Raw genomic sequence first — 16,284 nt, 5'->3', positions numbered from 1 at the left:
CCCATCCCCATGGGAATAACACCCCACCCCCCATCAGAGCACAGGCACTGGTTTTACACAGCACTCCCCATGTGCACCCAAGCACAGCACAGGTCGGATGAGCACTCCCAAGGCTGGAGGAAGGGGAAAAGGGGAGGTGTTAAGGGCAGCCCCTCCCTGGCTGTCTAAATCTAGAGAGCAGTTTTCCCCTGAATGGTAAAACTGCTGTGGGCGTGGGAGCCCAGAGCTGCTGGTGTTTCACTACGGGGATGGATGCTCAGCAGGTTTGAAACTGTGGTTGGAGATGGAGTTGCTCTTCCCATCCCTCCATCCCAGAGAACAAATGGGTGGTTTCCGTGCTTGGCAGAGGTGCTGAGCAGAGGATGGGAGCGAAGAGCACGAGAGCTGACCTTGGCCTCCATCCTTAAAAGCTTTTAAAGGGCCTAAATCCCATCGATCGCAGGGAGCTCCAGGGGCGCGAGGACCGCGGGAGCCCCGGGCTTCCTGCTCTCCAGACGGGGGGTTGGCTCCTGCCAAGGGGCCTGAGGTGCAGATTTCTCAGTGAAGCTGGATGAGAGAGCTCAAACAAAAATGATTTAGGCTTTTTTCTCCTCCTCCCCTCCTCCCCCCCCCCCCCTTTTTTTTCCCATTGAAAAAACTATAATTAATTCTCTAAAAAGCAATTTATTGCCACAAACCCCTCCCCACCCCACAGCGCCTGTCCGGTGAGGGACCCCGGTGAAGTGAAGCCCCTTGCTGAAGCCCACAGCAATAACCCCAGAGCTGAAATCTGGGGGGTTTCCCTCCCCTCAAATTTCCTCCCTTTGCCCCTCAAAGGGCCCTTCTCCCAGCGTGGGGTCCCTCTCACCTTCTCCCCAGAGCAGCAGGGCTCTGCCACACACCAGAACCCATCCCCTGCTCCAAAACTGAACCCAACCCACAGACACAGGGGCCTTTTTGCCCCCCCCACGTTCCCCCTCCGGGCTGTTCCCTGCAGCCCTTGGTCTGTGCTCTCAGCCTGGCTGTGAACAGCCGGGATGCTGTTTCCCCCCGTGTATTATTCATTCGCTGCTGTTTCCAGCTGGCCGTGGCCGGCCCTGTCGGGAAGGTAATTACCTGGGCTTGTCAGTAAAGTCAATACAAAGTTTGAAGGCCCATGCTGAGTGTTTAACTTGGGCCGTTCCTGGGGGCTCTGATGGGGTGTTGTGGGCGGCAGGAGGGGGAGGAGCATCACCTGGGGTTGCTCGGACACCTCTGGGCTTCGGAAGTGCTTTTTGGAGAGGGGGGTGAAGACCTGGATGGATGTGAAAAATGATAATGAGGGAGGCAGATGGGTGCTCCAAGGATGCTGCGTGCTCTGTCCTTGAGAGGGACCTAATGTGATACTTCACCAAGCTGTGATTGGGCTTTTTGCTAATTAAACCTTCCCTTCTCAGGAGCGGGGAGACCCGCTGGCGCACGGCTCGCGCTCTCTCCCAGAGCAGCCATAGCACCCGGGTGCTGGCAGCCCCACGCTGCCTCTCCAGCGTGGAACCCCACAGCCTGAAGGGAGGTCAAATCCCCCCTCCCCAGAGCTCTTTTTCTTATTACAAACCATCACCTTGCAGCCAAACCTCTCCCCAGCCTGCTCTCAGCAAGGCAAACCCAGCTCTGCCGGCAGCCAGCACCATGCCAGCCCCCGTGGCATCGTCCTGCTGTGGCAGAGCAGGACCAGTGGCATTGCCAAGACCCAATTTTGGGTACCCCCTGATGGCCACAAGCACCCCATGAGCACAACCAGCCACGCTCTGGCACTGAGGGTGGATGAAGCTTTTGGTCCACCTCAGGGGTTGCTGCACCGTCTTTCACCAGCAGCCTGAAGGATGCTCCTGGGGAAAATAAACCCCAGGAGCCTTTGGTTTTAATTCTGAGAGGTGACAGCAGACTTTTAAGAGGCTCTTTGTCATCTCATGGAGCCAGGAAAGGGACACAACCTTTCTGGGGCGGAAAACATAAAAAAAAAAAGATAAAGAGCGTGCGGGGATTTAATGCAAAGTGCTCCAGAGTCCCCCCTCCAAAGGAGGGTGAGGATGGGAGCAGAAGTTTCCACTTACCTTCGCTGGCTGCTGGCCCAGCCTCGTGCAGATGCAGCCCAGCTGAGCGGCCGCCTGTCCGCCGGGATCAGCTTCGTGGCACCGGCTTTGTCCCAGGGTGACACTCCTGCGGTGACATGGGGCTGTCCCACAGTGCCCAGGCTCGGTGTGGTGGCAGGGTGAGGGGCTCAGGGACCACTTGCCCCAGCCCCTGGGTCCCCAGCAGTGTGTTCCCATCGCCCAAACCACTGCGGGGTGCAGGGATTTACCAGCAGGGCTGAGGGAGACACCGGGGTCATCACTTGCTGTGGGGATGGAGAATGAACTGGGGGAGCCACAGGCTGCTCCCCCCAGCTATACCCTCGCCCCCCCCCCCCATATGTCTGTGGGCAGCTTTGCGCTGATTCCGCTCACCAGCACGTTAAAAAGCCAGCGGGATGCTTAGCTGATCACTCCCCTCCCTGCCCATCCACCCTGTGGGTGGGCATCCCACACCCCATCACCCTGGGGACATCCTGCCCCGTCCCCACCTGGCCCTGGCACGGTGTCTGGCCGGCAAAGCCGTGGCCATGTGGCTCCCACATGTGTTCCCGCGGCTCCGTGACGGAGAACAAACGGCGGCTTTGGCTGCACTTTAATCCCACTGAAAGGAGAAGCCACGAACAAGGGGCTTCCCTCCCCTCCAAGCCCTTCCCGGCTGCCCATCGTTGCCCAGCTGGGATCACCCGACCTCCAGTTCCTTGGGACGCTGGTAATTCCCTTTTTTAGAGGAAATCCAGCTCAGCCCCAGGGGCTTCGCTGCCCGGGGGGGGGGACGTGACCCAAAGGAGGAGCTCGTGGGGCTGGTGGGAGCTGGGGGGGTGGTGGGTAAGGCTGGTCTGAGCATTACTGTGGGGAACCCCAAAAGCACCTGCAGAGCCCAGAGTGGGGAGGAAAGATGTGGCATTGGTGGGACATGAGGAACAGCACAGTGGGCAGAGTCAGGGAGGGAAGACACCTCTCCTCTGTCCCAGCCACAGGAACCAGGGGAGGGGCCACCATGTCTGTGCCACTTCCAATCCCCCTCCCTTACCGATGCTTTTCCAGTGAGTCCCACAGAGAGCGTTCCATGTGCTGGCACCAAGGCAGAGGCCTCGCTGGGAGGAGGGACGGGCTGTGACAGTTCCAGTTCCCATCACCGTGGTGCCTGGGCTGGGCAGGACACCAGGTAGAGTCACCCCAGGAGCAGCTGGAAGTGCCGGGGCACAGGAGAGCAGCACGTGGAGAACAGGGAGCGTTTTAGGAGCTGAAGGACATCAGTCTGGGTGTGGGCTGGTTGACAAAGGGGAGCTGGCAGCCTCAGCACCACAGCATCACCCACATGCTCCTGGCTGGGGGCTTCTCTGTGTCACCCTGAGACGTGACTTGGGGTCTGGGTCCTGGCGGTGTCACCAAGTCAGGCTCCTGTGGGATGCTGCCCCTTGTCCCACGCAGCCAGAGGAGTCTGGTCACCCTGTGCCAGCTGCGGCCACTGACCCGCTGGGGCTGCAGTACGGGGGGCGATGGGGGGATGGAGGGAGGGACCGACAGACAAACGGACAGCAGAGGAGGGTGCATGGAGATAGGCGGGTGGATGGGTGTGAATAATTGAGGGGCTGGGGGGGAGCTGGCTGGCTGGAGACCAAGCACACCCCCAAAAGTGCTTCGTGGGAGGGAGGCGGGGGCGGGGAGGGGGGGCCGGAGGGGTCTGGGCTTTGTGTGCCGGCAGAGGAGGGTGCTGTCTCGGCTGCTCGTCGTGATGCTCCGGGGGCGGAGAGGAGGAGGAGGAGGGACTTGCAGCCCTTTTCTGGCTGCCGCCGAGGCGGCGGGCGGCAGAGGGAGGGCAGCCCGGCCGCGCACCGGCTCTCGGGGGGGGTGACCGGCCCCGCCGCCCCCACGCACCATGGCCGGGCTCCTGCCGCTGCTGCTGCTCCTGCTCCCGGCGGTGAGTGCGGGCCCGGCCGGGGGGGCGGGGGTGCAGCATCCCGAGGTGGGGACAGGGCGGCCAGCGCGGAGGATCCCCGGGGTACCGGAGGCACCAGGCGCGGGAGGGATGGAGAGTCCCGGGGTACCGAGAGCGGCGGTACCGGGATGGGGAGTCCCGGAGGCACCACGCAGGGGTATTGGGGGGATCCCGGGGGTGCCAGGCTGCCAGACGTGGAGGGTCCCTTATGCACCGGGATGGAGAGGTCCCGGGGGTACGAGGCAGGCGGCTGCGGGGCTGGAGGGTTCCCGGAGGCACCGGGCTGGAGCGGGGGGAGCCGGGTGGAGGGCCCGGGGGTGCCAGGCAGAGCACTTCTGGGTGCGGAGGGAGGAGGCTCGGGGAGGTGGGTGGTGATGGGGGACCCACAGGAATGGCTCGTGCAGCCCCTCTGATCCCACTGCACCGAGCCCTGCCGTCCCTTTCACCCAGGGAAAAAGGATGACAGAGCCCTGGATCATTGGGGAAAGGAGTCCGGGGAGGGGAGGCTGTCCTCATTTCCTGCCATCCCACATCCCCAAAGTCTCCAAACTCCCCGCACGGAACAAAGGGCAGGACCCTGCTCCCCGCGGCGTGACCCCCCGGGCTGGGCGCAGCCTCGGCGTGTGCCGGAGACAAAACTTCAGGGGCCGGGGGCCAGTGGAGACGGGGATGGCCGGAGCAGGGCAGGCGGGTGGGCACGGGGGGATGGACCCACCTACCTGGGGCAGGAGCTGGAGAGCAGGGGGGAGGATTTGGTGGGGCTCCCAGAGGCTTTGTTCGGCAGCAGGACGCCTTTGGGGCAGGATGTTCGAGCGGGTTCGTGCAGAGCCTGAGGAGCGCAGCAGTGCTGGCGGCTCTGTGCTGGGGGGGGGGGGGGGGGGGCTCCTTCCCTGCACACCATCCCCTGCTCACCCACCCTACCGGACACGGGATGGGATGTGCGTGGCAGTGGGAAAGGCAAGAGCTGTCCCAGCCCTGTGGACTCAAAAGGTTTCACCCCAGAGAGTTTGGGGCACACCAACACCCACCAGAGGGCTGGGTGTTGGTGTCCCCCGAACCTCCACAGCCACATCCCCGGGGGATCAGGGCTGAGCCCAGCCAGGGCAGCTGCTGCCGCGGGGCTGGACCTGCCCCCAGGGTTACACCTGCCGAGTGGGGAGGGATGGGGGTGCGCTTGGAGGGAACCCCTCCCAGCTTCGCTGAGCCCTCAGGCAAGTCCAGATGTGCACCCACAGCTGGGGCCACCCCAAACCCCGTGCACCCCGTGTTTGCTGCTCGTTACCTGTGCTGCTTGGCCAGTAGCTCCACGTGGGAAGAGGCAGAGCCCTCCCGGCGTCCCGCCGCGCCGAGGGTTGGCTGGACCCGCAGACCTCAGACGTGGCTTTCTCTGCTGCCCAGAGTTTGGGGATTGCTTGGAGCCAGGGGTTTGGCCTTCCCTAGACAGGGTGCCTCGCCAAGGAACGCAGAGCCCGTCTGTCAGGCTGACGGGCGGTTCGGATCCGGGCTTGTCGCCGGGCCCGGCTCCAGCTGCAGCATCCCCTCCCTGCCCCGCTTTGGTACGCAGGGATTGTCCGTGCCAGGGCTCCGGAGCGGATGGTGCTGTGCCCAACTCCTGCTTTGCCATCTCCTCAGCCGGCGACATCTGCCAGGACACAAACCCCCTCTGACACAGCAATTAAAAGCCTCCAGAGGTGTTGCTCACACCCTCTGTCTGTGCTCCCCCCAACCGACACCCCCCCCCTCCTCGGTCCAGCTGTCAAAATGCTTTATGGTGTTAATACCTGTGGCTTTGTCAACAGGAGTTGTGTTAATAACATGCACATTTCAGCGGGCTAATGCAGACCATGTGCCCCTCTCATAAGTGTGCTAATCTTTACGGGGGGTTCGGCGCTGGGGATGGAGAGCTGCCGGCAGCGCAAGGCAGGGGTGCAGCACCTGGGGCTGGAAGTTGGGGCTTCTGTAGGGTTTAGGAGCACAGAGGGGGGTGACCTGGCAGGGGAGGAGGCATGGGCTGCTCCCGGCAGCCCTACGGTGAGGGGACAGGCAGCCAGAGAGGGTCTCTGGGGTCAGCTGCTGGGGGTCTGCGTGTCGCACGGAGGAAGCGGCGCGGCCAGGTCCCGTCCCCGCGGGCGCACGGAGCCGCTTGCAGCTGCCTGCGGCGTGGGAGAGCTGGCTGCTGCCGGCCCCAGCTGCGCTGCCCCAGCCTTCCCAGCACTATTTATAGCCAGGCATGTTCGGCTGCTCACGGGGAGGTGGGCAAACCCCTTCCCAAGCAGATGATCCGGGCTGCAAGGGATGCAGCTCCAAGCAGGTTCATTGCAAAGCCCCCCCCACCAGAGCTGGACCCATCCCCCAGGAGATGCAAAGCAACCCCCTTCCTCACCCCAAAACCCATTTCCTAGTTGTCATTTGGGGGTGTCAGAAAGCGTAATATCCCCCCACAACCCTCCTGCGTGCCCAGCTGCAGCCCAGCGCCAGAGCGGGCTGCCAGCCTGGGCCCGGAGCAGCGCCAGGGAGGAGAGCACACGCTCTCAAGCGCAGGGTAATTGGAGCACTTTGTCATTCAGATGCCTATAATTGGCGCTCCATTGTCTCAGCCGGGCCGGATGCTGCCGGATGATGCACAGCAAGTTCATAATGCCGCATTGTACAAGGAGGCGGCCAACTGGCTGACGAGGCATCCAGATGCACGGGGAGGGTGAGCTTCTCCCAGCATTAGCTGAGCTCCTTCCCCTCCAAAGATCAGGTTTAGTTGGATGGCAAAGGGATGGTCTGGCTCTGGAGCACACCTGCCTGCAAGAGGAGGGAGCAAAAGGAGCCCCTGGCAGAGGTCAGGTCACCTGGAGCATCTCACCCAGGCCAGAGAGGTGTCCTGCACCCCGTGGCCGTGGGTAAGGGGTGTTTTGGGGAGCAGTGGTTCTGTATGAACACACCCCACTCCATAGGCTGCAAGGTGCACGCACAGGGTGGCTCTGACCCCACTGCTCATGACATGTTTATTGCTTCCAGATGTGAGGACGGGGTTTATAACCAGACACACTTACAGCCATTAGACAGTAATTGCTGCTGAAGCCCTTGGTGCTCACTTCAACGGTGCTGTTTCCAATGTGGGGTCTGATCTCTCATCCCTGTGCACAGAGCTGCCACCCCAGCTCTCCAAACCCTCCAGTGTGGCCAGCAGTGCCCTGTCCAGCCCCCAGGCTGGGAAGGGCTGAGCCCTTCAAGACAGCAAAGCATCCTTAGAGGGGACAACTCAGATGACACGACTCAGACGACAGACCAGGGCAAACAACACTGTAACCCCATGGAAAATCCCACATCCCCTTCACCCCCCAAGTACCCACCAGCTCAGACTGTGGAGACATGGGCTTTCCTAACCTCCCTCCAGCAGCAGCACTTGGCAAGGGCTTTTGTGGTGAGCAAATTGATCAGAGGGGAGCTATTTGCCCCGGGACCCGTGGGATGTCCACCCCGTGCTTGTCCACCTGTCCTGGCAGGGAGGTTCCCATAACAAGGGTCACCTCCTGTCTCTGTTTTCTCTCCCAGGGACCCACCTGGGGCTCCAAGGAGAAATGTCCCACCAGGATGTTCACCACGTCTGGGGAGTGCTGCAAAGCCTGCAACCTGGGAGAGGGGGTGGTACAGCCCTGTGGCATCAACCAGACGGTCTGCGAGCCCTGCCTGGACAGTGAGTACCCACTGACCCTCATGAAGGGCCATAAAGGGGCTGCCGTGGGGCATGGGGGAGGGTTCGGGGTCCATGAGTGCCAGCAGGCACTTGGCTCTCCCCATGCACATCTTCTTCCCCTCCTGGAAGTGTTGCCTGGGCACAGCTTGTGCCATTCGCTCCAGCCTTTCAGGTCCCAGGCAGAGCCCTTGTACAGCCCCTTCCAGGCTACCCATCCCCAGAGTGGTTCCCAAGAATGTTTATCAATATGGTGATAGGCACTGTATATAAATAAATATATATATTTATGTCTATATAATGTCCCTGCACTGACACCAGGGCTCTGCCCAGCATCTCCCCAAAACCTCTGCCCTGCAAATCCCAGCCACGACTGCAACACCTCCCCCTGTTTTGGGACCCATTGCTGCCAGACACCTTTGCAGATCCCCTTCCAGCACTCTTCCTCTCCTGATGCCTCCCTGGCTACTGGCTCACAGCCAGCATTTGCCTCCAAAACATCCCCCTCCCCACATGGGTCTCAGGTCCAGGCACAGGGATGTCTCCCAGTGAGCGACCTGTATTAATTGTTTAAGCCTCGTACAGGCTGCAAAACAGAAACCAAGGTTGAGGGGGCAGAAGCAAGTCACGTAGGGTCCCCAGGAGATGGGGAACAGTTTTCTCCTGGCCAGCTCCAGGCACATTGCCTATGTCAAATGCTTCATAAATGTCGGTGGGAGATGTGTGCTGGAGACCTGCTTAAATGCTTACAGATGAAACGGTCCAACTCGCGCTGTTTAAACAATGCCACGATAGGCATAAGCAATCTGCCCTTCAGATTTACTGCTGCAAAGCCTTTGAAGACCTAAGGACAAGTATTTGTAGGAAAAGCTGGGCAGACCAAGCCAAGATTGCTCCCGGGATGTGGTTTGGGAGGGGGAAGGGATGGAGCGTGGCTGTGGGGGAGCACAGAGGAGGCAGAGTCCAGGGGGAGGAAGGGGGGAGAAGCAGTATGAGCAGAGCCAGCACGGAGCAGGGGACGAGCAGTGTCAGGGCAGTGCTAAAAATACCTCTGCTTTCCTGCAAAATCAATGAACAGGCGCTTACCCTCCCAGAGCCTGGCTGCAGGGGCTGGGGGGGGCTGAATTCCCCCCTTCTGCCCAGGGTTTGAGGGGACAAAGGGAGTTTCCACCCTCCTGGATGATGTGGGATGTAGAGACTATGGAGGGACCAGGACTGGGACCTGGGTGCAGTGCTGGAAGTGGGGATGCAGGCGGAAGTGCCACTGGCCTGGTTGGGACCCCAGCTCCTCCTGCCCAGCCCCACACCAGGCACTGGCCTTTGTGCAGGGGGAACAGCTCCAGCCACCCCATCTGCAGGGCCAGGGAGCTGAGCTGGGAAGCACCAGGACAAAAGGGCCTGAGCCCTTCTGCCATCCCTGGGGGGATGGGGCAGCCAGGAGCAAACATTGCAGCCCCAACAACCCCCCCAGCATCACCCCAGACTGAGGTCCAGCCCCAGGGCAGTGCTTTGTGCCTTGCTTGGCTTTGCTGCTGACTGGCAATCGGGACTGGGTGCCCCTGGGACCCTGCATACAGCTGCTCTAGGATCCCCCTCTCCATACCCCAGTTTCCCCACCCCCCCCAGCCCTTCATCTGCCTCCCAGTCCAACCTTGCCCCCCTCCCCTTGCTTGGGAGCATCTCCTGTGCCAGGCACAGCTCACTTACCCATCTGCACATCAGGTGGTCACTGGTGTTGCGCACACCCCAGAGCAGGGCCAGGCAGCTACCCCTGAGCAGCACCAAGGGGGCTGCCTCACCCTCCCACCCCCCCTCAGAGAGCACAGACAAGCTGGAGAACCACAAGACAAAGCCCCACACACGCTCCCCTTGCTTTATAACCCCAGGTTCATTCACTAATGGCAGCTCAGACTAATTCACAGGCTCATCAGCTGGGAGCTGCTGGGTGGGGGTGGCTCATGGGCGCAGGTGCTGCGAAGGGGCCAAGGATCCCTCAGCCCTTCTCTGAGCCCAGAGCGGGATTTTTGGGGTGGGGAGAGGAGGCAGAGCTGCAAACCCCACCATCAGCCTGCTCTAGGGTGGGAAAAAGGTCCTTCTGGACTGGGCTGGTGCTGGATCCCATGGCCCCAGGCGCTGGGCAGGTGCAGGCAGCCCCATCCCATCCCATCCCATCCCAGCGCCCGGCTTGCCAAGCGTGAGCCGGCGGGGAGGAATGCGGGCACGGCCCTGGGCTGCAGAGCAACCCACCCCCGCCCCGGGCTCACACCTCTGGTGTCTTCCCCAATTCACCAGCCAAACTGTGTTGTGAAGATTCGCTACAACCGAGGCACAACCCCTGCCAAAGCCCACAGGGGCCGGGATGGGGGTGGGACACCAGAGGAACCCATCCCTGCCTTAGCCTGAATGGCCGCTGCCTTGCTTTCTATTTTAATTCCCCTTCTCCTGCCCCCAGCCCCCCCCTGCTTGCTGCCTCATGATTTATTTATCCCCTCCCCAGCCTCCATCGCTGCGGGCAGGCAGGGGGTGGGGGCAGGGGGTGGTGGGGGGGTGTGTTTGAATCTCAGCTGTAATTGCTCAGCTCGGATGCTCGGATACCTTGCTGCCACTGAAAATGTGCCCACTCAGCCGTATGCCTTTCCTGGCCACTTCCCCACTCTAATGGTGCCTATCAATAATTCAGAGTAATGCAAAGGATGAGCCCAGGTTAATGGGGGCTCTGAACGACCCCGGTGCTGCCTCTGGCTCTGCTCGCTCGGCCGGGCGGTGGGGCAGGGGCTGCTCGCCCACCCCAGGGCAGAGCCAAGGCAGCAGGAGAGGGGGTTCATCCCTGGGGTCCTGCAGTTCCAGGGAGGGCATGAGGCTGGCTCCTGGAGAGGAGCAGGGTGCCCAGGGGCAGGCGTGGGGTGGAGGGAGAGGTGTCAGGGCTGGCAGTGTCACGGCTGTCGCTGCTCGGGGTTGGCTGAGCCGGGGTGAGAAAGCAGCTGCTGAGGCTGGGGCGGCACCTCCGGCCCTCTAACCTTGCCCATCACCAAGGTCTCAGGGCTCTTCATCCCCCCTCTGTCTGGAAAATAGCCACAGGCTCTGCCCTGAGCCCATCCACAGCTCCATCCCTCCTTGGCCACCCCAGGGAAGCTGGGGCGGGGGGGGGCACTGGGATGGGAATCGCCGTCTCCCACACTCATCCTCAGGAGATCAGCACGTGGCTGGTTTCCTTCCTGAGGAGCAGGGCTGGTGCAGGGGTTGCTCCTCATCTCCCCAACACCTTCTTCTTCAGGGGGGCTGGACCCTGCCCAGCTATTTGGGACGAGGGAAGGAAGCCAGGGTGTTGCGGAGGGGTTTGGGGGGGGGGTCTGTGGGTGGCAGCTGACGCAGGGACAGCAGCTGAGCCTCCCGGACAGGAGCTGACCCGTCTTCCCAGGCTAAAAATATCTTCAAACACCTTTGGGAGCGGGCAGGGGGGGTGAGGGGGTGCGGGGGAGGCTCGCTGGGCTGCAGGAGGATTGAGTTCCCCGGCAGTCGGTCCTGCAGGATGAAACTGGAGAGCAAGAAGCCCCCGGGGTCAGAGGAGAGTCAGCAATTAGTGTTGTAACCTCCTGCTCACATCACACCCTGCATCTCCCAGCCTCCCCGAGCCCAACAGGGACACGTGGCTGAGGAGGGGGGCACAGAGCAGTGCTGCCCTGAGGGATCCCCTGGGCAGGATGTGGAAAGAGAAAGTGTTTGGGATGCTGGGGAGCAGCGATGGCTGTAGGGTGCCCATGGGGACCATGTGGAGGTTGAAAAATGGGGATGATGTTCTGGCTGGGGACAAGGATGCTTGCCCAGGGCACCAAGCTCTGGGATGGGAATGTTGGGGGCAGCAGCCAGACCTGCCCAGGATGCAGGAGCTCAAAGGCTGGAGCTGGGGAATCGCTGTAGGAAGGGTGGAGCTGCCAATGGGAAGTGGAGCCAGGGGGCTGCTCAGTGGTGGTGGGGGGGCTGCAGAGGAGGACACCTCTCCCTCTGGCCCAGAGAAGGGGGCAGATAAGGAACGGGGAGTTGGTCCCAGCCAGCAGCTGCTGCACCAGCCCATCTCCCCAGCCCGGCACTATGCGGTGATGGGATGAAGGCAGTGGCCGTGGGGATGGGGGATGCGGTGCTGGGGACTCAGCTCACCCTTTGTCCCCTGCCAGGTGTCACCTACTCGGACACAGTGAGCGCCACGGAGCCGTGCAAGCCCTGCACGCAGTGCGTGGGGCTGCAGAGCATGTCTGCCCCCTGCGTGGAGTCGGACGACGCCGTGTGCCGCTGCGCCTACGGCTACTACCAGGACGAGCCGAGCGGGACCTGCAAGGAGTGCCGGGTGTGCGAGGTGGGCTTCGGGCTCATGTTCCCCTGCCAGGACTCCCAGAACACGGTCTGTGAGGAATGCCCCGAGGGCACCTTCTCCAGCGAAGCCAACTTCGTGGACCCCTGCCTGCCCTGCACCACCTGCGAGGAGAACGAGGTGATGGTGAAGGAGTGCACAGCCACCTCGGATGCGGAGTGCAGAGGTAACGCTGCCTTTCCTGGGGAGAGCCGTTGCAGAGGGGAGAGCTGGGTTTGATGGGTCTCCTGTAGTGTTCCCTGCCTCAGTTTCCCTTTAGAGCACAGCAGTGGGGAGGTAGGGACATGTCGCTGGGCTTGGAGGAGAGGAGAGGACCCCAGATTACAGCTGAGACAACCCCCCCTCCCCCCAGCACTTAGGCTCTGGTCCCAGGGTGTGCCAAGCCCTCACATGGGATGAGCCTTGTCTGAGCTCCTGTCAGGACACTGTCAGAGGTGCAGGCACTGCCAGGTGGCTTTTGGTGACCAGGAACATTGAGCAGAGCCAAGAGAGTCACCAGTCTCTGATGCCATGCTCACCAGCGCCCGGCCCTTCGTCAGGAGGGACCTTGGCAGCCAACAGAATTCTGATGGGAATTAACTGCCCTGAAGAGCCAGGGAACAGCCAGCCCCACACCCAGGAGGGCTCAGTGCCCTGGAGAAGAGCATCATTCCCCAGCAGCCCCCCTCCACCATGCCAACCTGCCATGTGGAGCCTCTCAAGGAGCATCAGGGCTGCTTCAGCTGGGCACGTTGCTCCTTGGCAGCAGCAGAGCGGTTCCCTGCCCCGAGCCTGGATGGGGAGAAAAGAGCTTTGTCCCGGCCACTGGCTGATTCACAGCGCGGGGGCAGCCAGCACAGCTCCCTTGAAAGGGTTGAGTAAATGGAGCCATAAGTCAAGGAGCACAGGGCCAGCTTTGTCAGCCGGCCGCGGGGCCCCGCCGGAAACGGGCGCGCTGGCCACCGCGGCACCGCTCCGAAAGGGCAGCGGGGCTTGGGGGGGTGTGGGGGGGAGGCTGCACCAAGAGGGCCAGTGGGGAACAGAGCCAGCTCCCTGCCCTGGCACCCGCTCCATCCTCAGTGTGCCAGCTGACGTGGCACAGCCCCGTGGGACTGCTGCCTGGGGGCACCAGGCAGCCCCTGGAAAGGGGTCTTGGGGGGTGTTTGGGGTGTTTGAGAGGAGCTGGTACCCAGGGAGGGGATGGGGCAGCTGCAGGTGAGAGTGTTTTCCTAGGGCATGACAAGACGCATCCACTCGCTTCGTGGGACACGCCTGGGTGTGGTGGGAAGGGAGGGTCGCTCCCAAACGGGGCCGGGCTGGTTGGCTGCAAACTGGGGCCAAATCCAGGCTCTGGTGCTGGTGGCAGCAGATGAACCCAGCTCTGTGTGAGCTGTGGGGCGGCTGGGTTGCCTCAGGCAGGTCCTGGTGCAGATGTGCAGTGTGCTGAGCCACATCCCTGGGCTTTGGTGCCAGGGATGGGAGCCCAGGGCTCTGGCTGCAGCTTGTGTGGGGGAAGAGCTGCAGGAGTCGAGCAAGCACAGCTGACTGAGCCACGTCTATGTCCATATCCATGCCCATGACCAGGCACCGTCAGCCATCTAGGGCAGGGGGTGGCTTCAGCTTGTCCTGGGGACCAGGGAGGCAGAAGAGGCTGTTGGTGACCATAAGACCAGGAGGTTTGCAAGGACAAGCCTGGGGATAAAGGGATGGGGCAGAACTGCCACCTCCACAACCCCCCCAGCCTTTGGAAGAAGATCCTTGGGAGGTCGTTGCCTTCACTGCCTGACCTGTCGCAGCCCATTACAAGGCATGGCTTATTATTCTCATTTCTTTCCTCCTGGCAGACCTCCACCCTCGCTGGACAACACACACACCATCTCTGGTGGGCTCTGACAGCCCTGAGCCGGTCACCAGGGACCCCTTCAACACCGAGGTGATGCCCAGCACGCTGGCTGACACCGTCACCACCGTCATGGGCAGCTCGCAGCCCGTCGTGAGCCGCGGCACCGCCGACAACCTCATCCCTGTCTACTGCTCCATCCTGGCAGCCGTGGTGGTGGGGCTGGTGGCCTACATCGCTTTCAAAAGGTGGGGCAGCAAGGCAGCACGGTGGCAGAGGATTTGGGTGGTGGGAAACAAGCTGCCACCTCCCTCGGGGGAGCCAGAGCTGTCACCAAGCAGGGAGGGAGGGGGCCGGGCTGGGTTGGTAGGAGCCAGGTTTCCAAAAATGCAAGAGGAAGGAGGTTGAGGAGCGAAAGAGGGAGATGGCAGCAGGGTGGGTGTGGATGCCACACACACCCCCCTCCCCGGCTTGTTCTGGCACGCCGCGGGCGGCCGTCGCGGCCGATCACGCTCAGCAGCTCATCCCCAGCGTGATGGGTTTGCACCTGGCCCCGTGCAGGCCAGGGCTGGCTCAGCATCTCCTCGGGCACCCCGGGCACCCTGAGGGTGAGCAGGGACCCACAGGCAGCCCCCAGGACCCGTGCAAGCTCCAGCAGCGCAGCTGCATTTTTGTAGATCCCCAGAGAAGGGAGCCCTGCCCTGGTCCCTCGCAGAGCTCACAGCTCAGCACCCACTCGGCAGCTGGAAACGCTGATTTTAACCCATCCGGCCACCGAGTCTGCAGAGGCTGAGCCAGAGGCTGCAGGAAAAATGCTTCTCCCTGGGAAAAGCAGCCCCAGGAAAGGAGGGCAAAGCAGGAAACTCAGCCCCAAGCCAGGGGATGTCACCGCTGGCTGTCACCTCCCCGCAGGTGGAACAACTGCAAGCAGAACAAGCAAGGGGCCAACAACCGCCCGGTGAACCAGACGCCTTCGCCCGAGGGCGAGAAGCTGCACAGCGACAGCGGCATCTCCGTGGACAGCCAGAGCCTGCACGACCAGCAACCGCCCAGCCAGAGCACCCAGGGGCCAGGTAGGGAGAGCTGGGTGCGGTGGGGTGGGTAAAGGCACCCTGGGGATGGGTACGGCTTCCCTGGGGGTGGGGATGGGCACCCTGGGGGTGGGGATGGGCACCCTGGGGGTGGGTTCCCCGGGTACAGGCACCCTGGGGATGAGTATGGGCACCCCAGGGATAGGTATGGGTACCCTGGGGATGGGGATGGGCACCCCAGGGATAGGTATGGATACCCCGGGGATGGGTACAGGCACCCTGGGGGTGGGCACAGGCACACCAGGGATAGGTATGAGCACCCCAGGGATGGGTTTAACTCACCTCATCCTTCCCAGCACCCAAGGGAGATGGGAACCTCTACGCCAACCTGCCGCCCAGCAAGCAGGAGGAGGTGGAGAAGCTGCTGGGCAGCTCCACGGAGGAGACATGGAGGAAGCTGGCTGGGGAGCTGGGCTACAAAGAGGACCTCATAGACTCCTTCACCCGGGAGGAATCGCCCGCCCGGGCTCTCCTGGCCAACTGGTCCTCCAAGGAGACGGCCACCCTGGATGCCCTGCTGGCTGCCCTGCGCAAGATCCAGCGTGGGGACATTGCTGAGAGCCTGTACAGCGAGTCCACCGCCACCTCTCCCGTCTGAAGGGTGGCCCGGGGTGGCCCTGTGGGGTCCCCTTCCCCCTTTGCCCCCTCACCTCTTCCCTCCCTGGCACCGAGCGCCCTGGAGGGGAGGGTGGGAAGGATGCAGGGGCTCCCCGGGCCCCCCCGATTTATGGTCCTGTATGCACTGAGCTCCTGTTTTCGGTATCGCCCCCTCCCAGCGTCACCTCCCCCCAGCAGCCCATAAGAAGGTTGGGTGAGGGGCTCAGTCCCCCTCAATGCCCAAAGCCCACCTGCTGCTGGAGCATCCCCAGGAGGCTGGACAGACAGACGCACGCAGGAATGAACCCTGCACCCTCAGCTCTTTCCTCTCTCCTCCCGCTCCAGCTCCTTCTCCTTCCTCCTTGGGGCTCCAGTTCTCCTCTTCCTCCCACCCTTCCTCCTTGGCCCACCCTGCCCCTATCTCCTGCCCCTTTCCTACACCCCGAAATCCAGCTGCTTTCCCCAAACCACAGGCAAAGGGCAGGGCTGGCCCAGCATGGAGAGAACTGGAGCTGCTGTACCAGGATTTGGGGAGGGGGCAGGTCCTATGGCTGGGCTGCACCGTGGGGGGCAGGCTGGGGAAAAGGACTTGGCTCCCAGCAGCCCAACCTACACTGTGATGGGGGTGCAGCCCCCACAGACGCTCCCCAGGGCTGCCAGTGGTTGGTGTTGGGGAGGTGTGGCCAGAACCACC

At 62.4% G+C, this 16,284-nt stretch overlaps 1 protein-coding gene across 1 annotated transcript; it reads left to right on the top strand.

Moving 5' to 3' along the window:
• Positions 1 to 3,972: 3,972 nt before the first annotated feature.
• NGFR (nerve growth factor receptor) lies at positions 3,973 to 15,591 on the top strand (the record flags this gene model as incomplete). Its single annotated transcript, XM_084275449.1, has 6 exons — positions 3,973 to 4,014; positions 7,579 to 7,720; positions 11,890 to 12,249; positions 13,907 to 14,150; positions 14,815 to 14,975; positions 15,290 to 15,591. 6 exons carry the CDS (start codon positions 3,973 to 3,975, stop codon positions 15,589 to 15,591), a joined length of 1,251 nt encoding a protein of 416 aa, XP_084131575.1.
• Positions 15,592 to 16,284: the final 693 nt, after the last annotated feature.

The sequence above is a fragment of the Gallinula chloropus genome, assembly GCF_964237585.1.
Source record: "Gallinula chloropus genome assembly, chromosome: 26".
Lineage (NCBI taxonomy): Eukaryota > Metazoa > Chordata > Aves > Gruiformes > Rallidae > Gallinula > Gallinula chloropus.
Note: the sequence above shows the minus strand (reverse complement) of the source record. Positions and strands in the feature narration are given on the sequence as shown.